The sequence below is a fragment of the Canis lupus genome, chromosome 1 (assembly GCF_011100685.1).
Source record: "Canis lupus familiaris isolate Mischka breed German Shepherd chromosome 1, alternate assembly UU_Cfam_GSD_1.0, whole genome shotgun sequence".
NCBI lineage: Eukaryota > Metazoa > Chordata > Mammalia > Carnivora > Canidae > Canis > Canis lupus.
Window position 1 is genome coordinate 29,293,510 of NC_049222.1, and position 13,601 is coordinate 29,307,110.

At 41.1% G+C, this 13,601-nt stretch overlaps 1 protein-coding gene across 7 annotated transcripts in view; it reads right to left on the minus strand.

Moving 5' to 3' along the window:
* MAP7 (microtubule associated protein 7) overlaps positions 1-13,601 on the minus strand; it is a 172,993-nt gene that overhangs the window by 134,384 nt on the left and 25,008 nt on the right. The window contains exon 1 of one of the 7 annotated variants that reach the window (XM_038526122.1): positions 12,559-13,333. The exons of 5 other annotated variants lie outside the window; for them this stretch is intronic. In XM_038526122.1, coding sequence (XP_038382050.1) covers positions 12,559-12,691 — 133 coding nt within the window. In that variant the 5' untranslated portion in view covers positions 12,692-13,333. Of the gene's footprint in view, positions 1-12,558; positions 13,334-13,601 lie in introns of those variants that run through there. One more of the 7 variants, XM_038526117.1, reaches the window with a different exon arrangement.

Here is a 13,601-nt window from a genome sequence, read left to right on the forward strand (position 1 = left end):
TAAAGTCCTATTATAACATTCTATGCGGCAGTGAAAACCAACTATAGGAGTACTTTGGATTGGTATTTCAAAACTTGAGGCGAAAAGTACAAACTGGCAGATTTATATGTTAATATGACATAATTTATATGAATTTTAAACACACAAATTAAAGATATTTCCATGCAGTAAACGTGAAGAAACTGACAGGAAGAGTACATGCTATCTCTCTGGGAAGAGGAAAGGTGGGGGGAGGGGGGAGGGATGAAGGAGAAAAGACCATGGAAGGATACATAGGAAATGACATTAACCATAATATTTTTTATTTATATTCCCCATAAATATTATATATTTTAGTACAAAATTTTTGGTCCAGATCCCAGGCATACAGGTATTTATTACGTTAGCTGTTTTCTAAGCTTATTTTTCTTAAAATAACTTTCAAAATATTATAAATTATAGCCTTTTCAAGGCCAAAATGAATGAAAAATAGTGGACTGAGAAAATATTACAGCCTTACAACAATGTGCAAGGTGAAAAGGAATTGGGTTATCAGGCCATGAAGTAGCAGCTTCCTGAATATTGACTTAAGAACACAGTGATACATTTCAAACATATGTTAGTGTCTCTATTTTTGTGTGGCCAATGAAAAAGTGGCTCGAAATACTATAATGAGAGTAATTGTCTAGGACAACAAGTTCATTAGAAATATCTGCTATAGTGATACGATCACTAGGCATCTGAGATTATTTTCAAGTTAAAAAAGTTAGAAGGAGGGGCACCTGAAAGGCTCAGTTGGCTAAGTGTCTGCCTTCAAGCTCAGGTCATGATCCTGTGGTCCTAGGATAGAGCTCTGAGTCCAGCTTCCTGCTCAGTGGGGAGCCTGCTGCTCACCTATACCCCCTCCCTGCTCATGCTCCCCACCCTTGGCTCTCTTTCTCTCTCACATGCTCTCTCAAAATCTTAAAAGAAAAAAAAAGTAGAAGAAAAATAATCTTTAATTATTTTATTCTCATAGAGCAAATGCAACTTTCAACTGGTTTTTAGTCTCCTAAAATTTAGAAGTCTTAGCAGCAATGCTGGGCTCTTTTTTTAAAAGATTTTATTCATAAGAGGCACAGAGAGAGAGGAAGAGACATAGGCAGAGGGAGAAACAGGCTCCCTGTGAGGAGCACAATGTGGGACTCGATCCCAGGACCCCAGGATCACAACCTGAGCCAAAGTCAGACTCTATCACTGAGCCACTCAGGCATCAAAGCAATGCTGGGTTCTTAGAACTACTACAATGACACTATCGACCTACAAAAACTTTCCAAATAACATTCAGTACCACTTACACGCTAGCTTATTAGTGCCAGGGACAGTTAGAAGCACACTTTCATGTATCACACCCCATCTAATCCTTAACCCTACAAGATAGATGTTGCTATTACCTCTGATTTGTAGATGAGGCAAGCGGGCACAGAAATATCAAGCACTGTGCCATGAAGCATGGCATAACTTGCCACTCCTAGAGTCCAAGTTATTAACCCACATATTGTCTCCAGGAGACCACAACTCTGTGCAGATGGGAACAACCTCAATTCAATATTAACCTTCACATAACAGTTTCTAATTTTAAATTTTAGAGATACTTCTCTGACATGCAAATCTGCCTGGTTGATTTTACTGGCAAGTTTGGTCTCCACCAGAGACTACACTGTCAAAGACCAGTCATGTCATTAGAAGTCCTGAAGCATCACTATGATTCTGAGGAGACCTTCATCAGCATTAGGAAAAGGAAATATATTTTTCTCAGTCTGTTAATTTAGAGATCAAGTATTCTGAATTTTGGTACCAACACACTCCCACCACCCTCATTGTCCCAAGCAATGTATGATACAGTGTGCTTGCTGAGGCTTCATTCAGGGATGCTTGCTCTCTTTCAATCAACATCTTAGAAGAATGAACTCTGTATCTCAGGGCCACAAGGAAGGAAGCAGATCAGCAGATCGTGCTAAGTGCTACAGGCTCATACAGGATGAGCCACCAATCACAAACCAGGACAATTTTCTTTCTTTTCCTTTTTTTTCCCTTTGTTTAACTTTCACACTAAAATGTTGCAGTAATGTTTTAAGATAAAATAGGCTAGAGGACAGCATAAATAGTGACACATTTAGCAAAATAAAAAAAAACTGCTGTTACCTAGAGTCAACAATCTTGGGGCAAGGGAATCAAATCTAGGACACTGGGAATGACGAAGGAGGCCTCCATTCTAATGACTGTGACAGTAGTGTCAGAAGAAAGGAATTCAAGATACACCAAAAGTCTTGAAGTTTTGCTTTTTAATACATCACCTGAAGTAGTATGGACTCATTCTTTAACCTTGTTCTCCTGGAGTAATACATATCAATGATTATATTAACCCCCTCATGAAGCATTGGTAGTAGTAATGATCTACAAGAAATTCTCAGATGGGGCCTGGAGCATTCAATTTGCTTTTATCTACAACGTTTCACAAAAAAATCATGTCACTGGTCCTATAACTATAATGATCCAGTTACATCCAGTATCGGCGGCCAATAGTCCTTTTAGTTAGTCCATTACCTTCTTCCTTCTTCAAAAATCACATCAAATGAAAACAGAAGCTCCTCATTCTTCTCTTGCATTGTAGAGTTTTAATCAGAATAACACATGCTTAATGTGTCTTTCTACTTACTTTCTTCCTTTATTTAAGACAGTAGATTAGGACCCAGAAGCTAATTTAATACATCCTCAGGTTCACAGCAAAGTGGCAGAAAAGTTAGATGTTAAGAGTGAGGTAGAGTGGATGAGACACAGGGTAAATACTGGCTACAATGTGATTTGACTAAAACAACTGGCCATCAGCAGAAGGGTGCATCTGATGGGGAGAGAACAAGAAAGTGGAACAGACCCAAGCACATGTGCATTAATATCCAGTGGCCCTAAAGAAGAAAGAAGAGGCTATGTGGGGATACTCTGAGCCTGCAAAGAAGGTCCAGGCTGCGATCCAAGTGCACTGTTGAAATGGTTACTCATGAGTTCCAGGCTTGAAAAGAGGACAAGTGAATCAGAAGGGTACTAATAACTGTGAGAATGAACAGAGGTTCAGGAACCTAGAGGTCATGCAGTGGATGAAGGGTTCATGGTGCGGGCAGGAGGTTGAGCTCACGTAGCTGGTGAGACCTAGTATGTTGTCTGGTATGGGGCAGGCACAAAATATCAGTGTTTGCTGAATCTGAAGTTTGTGGGTGATTTCTGAGTTCATGGTATTGTAGGTGGAGTGCCAATAAGTCCCAGCACAGATGTGCCCTACCTAAACAGAGTAGTAGTGAAGGTCACATAGCGTAAGAGTAAATGTGATAGTCACTGCAGCTTGTGGCAGTGGAGAAGAATTTGAAGTCACTTAGATTGTGAGAAAATATCAAGCTGACTGATGATTAGAAGTGTTGACCCAAGCAGTTAGTTTGGAGTTCCATTCAGAACTCTTGCTAATGTTAATATAATACGGCTCTGAACTGCTGGATGGGTAAGGGTGAAGCTAGAGGATAACAAACCCCATGTAAGGGCTAGGGAAAGGACTTACCACTGCAGTATCACAGAAGATGGGAAGCTAAGAGACTCACCAAAAGATATTGTGCATCCCAAAGTAAGCCCAGGGTAAAAACCCAGAGTGCTGAGGTTTGGAATCCTGACACTGCAGTTGCTACTTTGCATCTTTACATATTACGGACTGAAAGGTCTGTACCAGGAACCGTCCACCTACAAAGAACCTGTTTTTCTGGGCCTTGGAGGGGGAGAGGGAAAAAGGGTGATGCAGAGATGGTATTATAAAAGAGAGACATAAAAAAAAAAATAAAAAAAATAAAAGAGAGACATAAAAGGAAAATTCTCAGTGTGGCTTAATGAGGTACACTGGGATGGGTGGGGGTCCAGGAACACACTGGACTGTTGTTTGCAGCAGCTCTTTCCAGACCCATAGAGGAGCAGGTGACAGTGGGAGACGCTACCTGTCAAAGAGCTGAGAGTTTAAGTCACTGAGGATTCGTTTCTTATGTAATTGCCCCGACTTAGGACTTCTACTTTATAGACATGATCGTGAATTTCCATTGTTCAAAAGGAGGTAAACACTTGTCATACTTCAAAAACATGGCTGTAATGAGTGCAGACCACAAATTCAAAACGGACATTTAATAATGAGCTCCAGTAGTTCAAGGAAAGGTGATGGTAAAAGTTGCCTCTAGAATGCTCTGGCACTGGAATTTGGTCCAAGTCAGTGACTGTAGAATCTGCATAGTCTCCCAGCTATAAGGTCCTAACAGAAAACTCAAGTCCTCTCTGCATGAGGGCTAGTAGGCAAAGGTCTTTGATACAAAAGTCACTGTCCTATATCACTAGGCAGGGTTGATGACTGATCCGGTATCTCGAGGCCTTTGCTGGATTCAGAACGTAGTCTTGGACCTTGGAATGTTCCAAGGCTTGGACAGATAGCCTCGCCCACTATGCTTCTGATTTTCTCTGATGGTGTCAGTGTGTCATCACACTGTCAGTGTGACAATCAGTCGTTGTGTAATAAACATTTAGGGAGCCTCAACTACACACGGGGCCCTGTATTAGGTGCTAGGGACACAGTATGAATGTAATAGTCACCTTCACTGCCCTTTTAGAATTTAGTAGAGTTGGAGAGATTTTTAATACTACTCAGCAAACACAATCTAAATTTGGTTAGAGCGACAAAGGATTAGTACATGATCCTAGAAGAGCCAAGACCATGGGACCCAGCCTGATCTGGGGACACTCTCAAGGAAAGGATATTTAAACTAAAGGAGAAGTAGAAGGTAACCAGGTATAGCAAAGCAGAGGGAGAACCATCTACAGTATACATCAGGTAAAGGGAAGAGCTCAACCTCAGGATACAAAGATCCACCAGCATATTATGTTCAATCATAGCAACACCTAACACTGAAGATGGTGCTTGTGCCAAATGTTCTCAGCACTTACTGCTAACTGGCTTGTGAAAGAAACAAGATGACTGCAGAGAAATAAAAGTATTGACACATGAAACAGAAACTCACCAAATTTAGAACAAGAAATCTTGGTGCTGAAAATAGCATGAGAAGAAAAATGGCCCCATAAAGCTAGTGGCTCCAAATGCAAGTGCCTATCACCTAAACCCCTGGCAGAAACCTGCCCACAAGCTGAGGACATTTCCATCAAGCAATTCTCACACACATTTGCATGCGAATGTTAGAAAAAAAAAAAAATCAAAACAAAAACTACAAAAGTAGGAATTTTAAGGAGAAACAAATTCCTTTTGGTTGGTTTTCAAGATGGCAGAGGATCATGGCTATTGTTCCCTGATTAAGGCAGACCAGAAGTTTTCCATTAATCTCAAGGAATAAAAGGTACACTCCCTTAATCACATTTGAAATAACAAGTGAGGTGATTTGACATAATGGTAATTTATTTCCTTCACTTCACAAGAGACAATTACAGGGTATAGCAATGAGTAATCTACCTGACATCTAGTACATCTGATCTGCATGAATAAACACAGGACAAGGATCCAGGCACATATACCTATTGCAGGCAAGAGACAAAAAAGCTCTCAGAAAAGCGGCAGGCCTCTTGGAAATTTTCATTCACAAGCTAGTTAAGGTAAAAGGCAGGAGGAGATTAGACTACGGAAAATTTCTATAATAGACATGTACTGGAACAGACAAAGAGTATGTTAGAAGTTATTAGAAAATTTGTCATTTGTAGTCAAATGTCCCACTTTTTATAAATATCATTTAATGAGCACCAAATATTTTTCAGAGTGTGCTAAATGCTTATAATATCTCAAATCCTCACCTCCTCCTGTGAGCATGGTATGATTAATTTCATTTTACAGCTCAGAGCCTGAAGCTTAGAAACCTGTTAAGAACTGTAACATGCATTTAAAAAAAAAGTTTACTGAAAAAAAAAAAAAAAACAAAAAAAAAAGAAAAAGGGCTCAGTGGTTTAGTGCCGCCTTCAGCCCAGGGCCTGATCCTGGAGACCCGGGATCGAGTCCCACGTGGGGCTCCCTGCATGGGGCCTGCTTCTCCCTCTGCCTGTGTCTCTGCCTCTCTCTCTCTCAGGAATAAATATTTTTTAAAATGTTAACTAAAAAAGAACTGTAACTTGCCTATTTCCACATATAGCAATTTTTCTATGACATCACAGTCTTTCACCCCACAGTTATTCTAATTTTCTAATAACCTTCACAAACTTGTGCAGAGCCGCTAATAGTCTACCTAGTTAAAGTTTTCTCACCAAATAAACTGATTGACCTGATAGTGGCTGGTTCTGAATATCTATAGTTTTCCCAAGGGCCTCAGAGGCAATAGCTATCATCTTGATTTTGCATTTGTACTTAGATTTTATGCTAGATTGTTTAGGAAAGGTTTCAAAAGGGGTCCACAGAGATTCTAACCTCCACCCGGATTCCAACTCATCCCTCAACAAATGCACTTGATGCCTGACCTTGTAAGTGGCCCTATGAGGAGGCGCTACACCAGCCCCCATAATGTTGTTCCCAATGATGGTTTTAGGATGACTGGTTCCACCCAATCCCCAGAATATCTTGCTACTACTTTGAGACCGTGAACATAATTTTCTTTGGTCTATATCCTAAGCTCCATTGTCATTTCACCCTCCACACTGGACCCAGAATGGTAAATTCTCTGGAATCTGGACAGAATCTATTAAAATTCTCTAACAAACATCACTGGACAGAAAGCCTAAGAAAATGGAACTTGCATTTGATAGTCAGCAAAAATATTCATCGATGCCCTGGTAAACACTTCAAACACGACGTCTTATGGCCATTTGTGGTACACTTTGGGTCTCTGTATCTAGATCTGAGGTGTAACGAGGAATGATGTGCCTTTTAAAGTTGGCAAATCTAGAACATAAACTTAATACATATAAGGCCCAACATATACGGGCTTTTCTAAATGCTCAGTGAACTCTCTCAAAATTTCCTTTGTTGATGTGAAGGTATTAGTTTCTGCTCAAAACATAGTTAAGGTACCTGCAAATGACCTGATAATTTTTGAGTAACAACAAATTGAATTTATTTTTATTTTATTATGTATTTTTTTATTGGAGTTCGATTTGCCAACATATAGTATAACAACCAGTGCTCATCCCGTCAAGTGCCCCCCTCAGAGCCCATCACCCAGTCACCCCAACCCCCCGCCCACCTCCCCTTCCACTACCCTTTGTTCATTTCCCAGAGTTAGGAGTCCCTCATGTTCTGTTACCCTCTCTGATATCTCCCACTCATTTTCTCTCCTTTCCCCAACAATTAAAGTTGCCCCTTGAGATATGCTAATATTAGTAGAAAAGGATACTCAATTCAACTTTTAATAAATAATGTGTACGATTTGTCAGCTGGCAGATTTTCACCAAATACGTGTGTTTGGTTCCTATGGTTAGAGCAGTCAGCTATTTGGGCTCCACTGATTATAGCTCTTGAAATACACACGTAATTTTTTAAACCTTTTAGTTCCACACAGCAAGCAAATTCCAATACACATAGTACCTCACCATACAAAAAAAAAATTTGGTTATATAAAGGTTAAATCGTGTTCCTCTTGTATAGTGATACCTATGGTTAATTTCTACTGTAACACAGAATGCCTGAGAGATCAGTCTACTCACTCAATAGGTATTCACAGAGAATCCAAGGAGTGTAAGCCATACATCAGATGTTGTGGTCCTTGTTCCTGACATCTCCTATTGTTATTTTTATATTAGTGCTTTGAATAAAACATCACCTTTCAGGTCTCTTCCAATAAAATTTATGCCAATCAATCTGATTTTACGATTTCCTCTTATAATAGGGTTCTTTGATATTTCTGCTCATCTGAACTATACTTTTGCCTCACTAGCTGTAAAATTCTACTACTTGAAAGCTTTTGCCTAGTCTTGAAATTGCACAAATAAAGACACTGGGAACAGACAACAGTCCAAATCTTACAGAACAAGAAAAGAAACAGACGGAATCCCCGGGTGGCTCAGCAGTTTAGCGCCTGCCTTCAGCCCAGGGTGTGATCCTGGAGTCCCGGGATCCAGGTCCACATCAGGCTCCCTGCATGGAACCTGCTTCTTCCTCTGCCTGTGTCTCTGCCTCTCTCTCTCTCTCTCTCTCTCTGTGTGTGTGTGTCTCTCATGAATAAATGGATAAAATCTTTAAAGAAAAAAGAAAAAGAAATAGAAAATATGAGAAAAGGATTCCAGAATGGCATTCACACTTTTTGACATAACACTCCTTTTTTGGGGGGAAAAGAATGATTCATGACTTACAAAGAGGACATTACAATTGCTAAATCATCACCAATCCAAGAAGAATATAAATGGCAAATGGCAGATCATATTTCTTTCAGAAACCTTAACTGGCAGAAATTCTACCTTTAGAGAGGATAAGCCAAAAGAAAAGAAGATGCTGAGTGTTCATAAAAACACATTTTAACAAAAAAGGCAGGGAGAGGAGTAAGGGGAGAAGGAGAGCACGGTTTCCTCAGAACTGCTGTGTCCTGATTTCAAGAAGAAATTTTATTTCTTTAGAATCTAATCTGCAGTTTGCTAACAAAATGGGCAGAAGGCATTAACCTTGATATTAACAAAGTACTGAGTTAATACTATCTTGTAAACATATGCCTTCATCTTTCCACCAAAGAAAATGATGAATAGTATGATGGAAAACAAAATAGTAGGATTCCCTGATATACTCTTAGGTTAATCCTATTACTCTCTACCACATTGCATTTACCTATCAGATATAGCCAAGCATCAAAACAGTTACCTTGGAAGGGCAAATCTAATAGGATCAACATTTCTCTCTCTCTTTTTTTTAAAGGTTTTAAAAATTTATTTATTCATGAGAGACACAGAGAGAGAGGCAGAGACATAGGCAGAGGGAGAAGCAGCCTCCAGGCACGGAGCCCGATGTAGGACTAGATTCCAGGCAGATGCTCAACCACTGAGCCAACCAGGCATCCCCCATCAACATTTCTTAGAATTCTTATGTTAGTAAGACTTTCAGAACCTATGCAAATTATTTTTAAGTATCAAATTTATCTCCATTCAATAACATTCCATGCACTCTGTCTGCAATTTCTCTACAGGGGAGTAGTCTTGGCCCTTGAGAAGTTTCCGGTCTAGAGAAGGGCATGGACATAGCTATAGATAGTTTCATTACACTCTCAGCCCTTCCCCCAATTTCAGTTTATATTCTTGGATTATTGATACATAGTGGTCCTCCTCCACTACAGGTAAACACCTCTGGGAGCAGAGATTCTGTCAATTACCTTTGCACCACACCTCCACAAAGCCCCAGCAAAGTAATCTGTACAGAATGCGCATTTAACAAGTGTTGGTTTAGGGAGAAAAGGTCTTTTTATTTATTGACACTGTGCTCAACAAAATTCACCATAAGGTAGGTTTGCCATGAAACCTAAGCAAGGGCATGTGGTCACTGCAATATCTTAATAAGCTCTCTGGCACCAGTCCTCAGGTCAGCATTACACTGAGGCTTGGGTTCTAGAGGTATATGAGCAAAAGCAGTAGCCCACCTTAAGCTCAATTACAATCTAAATGTTATATGTTAATAATAGCAAGGCATGTAAAACATTTACATCCCTCCTGATTATAAGGGAGAGAAATTACTCCTTCAAGAACTGAGCTAGTCTACCAGCTAACTGAACTTTGTCTCACCCCAGGGTAATTTTGAAGCCACCATTGGGAATCCAGACAGTGATCCATCTGTACATTCCTATTGAGTCCATGATGATGGTTACCCAATAGTAGAGTACTTGGAAAAATGCAGCTTGTCATTAACCCAGGGTAATCCTGGATAGGAGCGTTTACCTTATTGAATTTAGATAGCAAACTTCTTTCTTCCTGGTAATGACAGAATATAGATACTAAGCACGAAAACCAGGTTAGGACACAAGTGGTGGATTAGACCACAGAATAGGCAGAAAAAAAAAAGATCCTGATTGTTTACCTTAATAAAAACAAATAGAAGATAATCTTATGTCATCTTGCTATGATACTTTGGACATAATTTAGAAAGTAAAACTCCATTATACATTGGAAAAGATGATATTAGCAACTGGCAAGAAGTATAATAATCAGAGCAGCAATAACATTTAGGTTGAAAAGGATAACTGAAATTGTCTATAAAGCCAGGCTACTATGCTCCCTTAAGGAGAAAAGGCCGTCTGCTCCAACAGGCCCTTCTTTTAACAACATTCATTTTCTGACCTGACCATATCTGGCACTAGGAAGCAAGTAAGAAAAACTCAGAAGGTCACAACTCTACAGACTAGAACTGTGTTGTCTAAGAAGGTAACCACTAGCCATGTGTGGCTCTTTAACTAAAAATCAATTAAAATTTAAAAATCAGTTTCTCAGTTATAGTAGCCATATTTCAAGTGCTCCCAGCTACATGTGGCTAGTAGTCATCATATCAGTGGATACAGAATATTTCCATCACTGTTCTATTGACAATGCTAGATTTGAAAGTGGACATTTCTATTGCTCAGATAGACCTGATGAGAAATTCACAACCAAGCCATCATTAGAGATTTCCAAGGTTGTTTATTTTATTAGATGTATCCGTTAAGGTAGAGATATTTGGGGATCCCTGGGTGGCTCAGTGGTTTAGCGCCTGCCTTCGGCGCAGGGCGTGATCCTGGAGTCCCAGGACTGAATCCCACATCGGGCTCCCTACATGGAGCCTGCTTCTTCCTCTACCTGTGTCTCTGCCTCTCTCTCTGTCTCTGTGTCTCTCATGAATAAAAAAAAAAGAGAGAGAGAGAGATTTGAGGATGTACAGAAAGTGTAGACAGTCTTATCAACATAAGACTTTTCCTCTTGGTCTTTTCCTTCTTTTTCCCATCTGATACAGGGAAAAGTAGACACTCCTTAAGTCTTTCTTATCCAAAAAGTTGCATGAATTGCCAAAAAATAGATTTTTAGAAGCACCTACTTCCCCTAGCCTTCTTCGCTTTAAATAAAATACTAAAGGCAACTGAAAACAAAAACAAAAACACAGAAGACAGGAATTCAAGAAAACTACTCACAACAAAATGAATAGCTATCCTAAATTATATCTCCAAGATGCCTAAGGGAAAAGTGCCACAAATTAAGAACATTTCCAAAAATACAGAGTGGGCACAATGCAACAGATCCACATTAATTTAGAAAATTACCACCTCCCAAGAGGCTAAATGATTTGCTACTAACAATTTAAAGTAATGGGTTTTCATCAAGAGCGAACTCTGGTTCAACTGTCTAATTCCCAGGCAAATAAAAGAATCACTTATAGGGTCAGCTTCCATCCATGGCATTGGTAAATTCCTTAACTCATTTGGTTCTAAAAAGCTATGTCTGGTATTGAAATTAAAAACAACTATGTTAGATTCTACTTAGAAATTCTCTGTATATAGTATTTTAAAAGTGAAATAAAAATATACTTTTGAATTTAAAATAGTTTCAATTATATTTAAGAAAAGCAAACTAAGATTCACTCAAGAATCAGAAAAAGCAAGCCAGCCATTTTCAAACACTGGATTCTACTTAAACACTCATTCTATCAGTGCTTAAATATTTGCTTGCTACTTTGCCATGCTACTGCTGTGTACCACACAGAGGAATATTTGATCTCAGTGACAGAACAATTTGAATGCAAGCTAAAACTTACTCACCACATGGAAACAGCAAAACCGATAATCTCTCAGTTTAAGAGATGAACAGTTTATGTATTTGGGGGAAGGGGGCTGCATGATGTTGCCATCTCTGACAATCATAGCCCCGGGAGGATAGCTATGAGACCATGATAAAACCAGGCGGTACACAGGGATGTGAGAAATCAGGCAAGCTGCTGCTCCATTTCATCATTATGAAATGCACAAGAATCAGACCTCTCCTTTCTACACCCAGCACATTCCAACCTCCACAGGGATGTTAGGTAGCAGTTACCATCAGAAGTTATAAACCTCATGGTGCCCTCCTCCTGGTTCCCTAGCTTTGCCCTCCTACATTGCACTCAATGTTTATTTACCTCCTCTTCAAGCTCTCAGTATTTCAGAATAGAACAGAAGTAACATCTTGACCCTCTGCCCTTGGAAAGGCTGCACTCTTTGTTACTTTAACTCATCCCCTTGCCAGCAGAAACTCTTATTAAACAGAAATCATCCATACACCTCATTTAAACCTGGATAACCCCTATTTCTTCCTCCTGGTGAGGACAGTGTACTGGTAACTGTTCAAGCGAACGTGTGAAAATTCAAGATCTCTAGGCCAAGAAAGTAGCTTGGGTCAAAAAAGCAGCTGAACTGAAACCTACCAAATCTGCAAAATCTGTTCCCTATTTCATGCATACAGAGCTTTACAGAATGTGCAAATACCACCAGCAAACTGTGCTAGGAGGTCACAAGCACTCCACATACGAGCACGACAACCCAATTTGTAAAAGTGTTACAGACAGCGTAGGAAAATAGGGGCTGGTTCAGTTTCCAACCAAAGGGTAGAACTAATGCATACCTTTTGGTCTTCTGGAATTTCCATTCTTTTGCTGTTCGTCTTCCTCATTAATGGTGAATAAACCAAGGGGACTTGGCCTTGCACAGGTCTTCTTCAGTCTCTCTTGTCGAATAGCTGTAGCTGATCCAGGCATACCGCAGCTACTTGTTTTTTAATTATTATATTAAAAATATATGCTTATGTAATTGCAGCTCCCAGGAAGCTGCTAGTTTCTAAGCGGCCGGTTCATTTGAGCACTTGTAATAGATCCCCTATGGTAAACAGTGTGCAAACAGCTGACAGATACTACCAGCTACTTGGCAACTGAGGCCCTGCGGTTCCCCCCTCACCTAGCAGCAACCCCCGCACCTCCCCTCCACGCCCCCTCCCACTGACTCCCCCCAGGCATGTGGCTGGCTGGAGCTCGCGGCTTGCACACGCGCTCGACACACACGGGAACGTGCACTCTCCCTCCGGAAAAGCCCCAGGAAAGGCTCGCAGGGTCTGCTGCCTCCTTCCACCGCCTAACGTGCTCATGCAGATCCCAGCGTCTTCCTGCAGCGGCAGCACCCTTCCCCAGTCTTCTCCCTACCACCGCACAGGAAAATGTTCCGCACTCGGCAAGGAGGGGAAAGGGCATGTGCCGCCCAGAGCAGTTGCCCTGACAACTCCGACCTGTCCTAATCCAGGAGGTGAGGGAGAGGCTCGGCGTCCGCCTGGAAGCACAGGGAACGGTCGGAGGCGGTCGGACCCGGGCCAGCACGCCGCGCAGCTCCCACCGCCTGCCCTCTCCTCGCCATCCGCCAGCCGGGAGGACCCACAGCGCTCCGCCTGCACCAGGCAGCAGGGCGCTCCTGGGACGGGCAAAAGGGGCTCAAGGCAAGAAGGTCTTTTCTTCTTTGGGGGGCCGACTTTTCAATCGGGGTGATGTTGGCGAGTCCCTGGATGAAGGAAGGCATCCCTGGACCCCCATGGCTTACTCCGCACTCAGTAACGTACCCCAGCCTTACAGACGTCCCTGCCACCCCAGAGTCTGTGTACGCAGGCTGGGCCACACCTGTCGT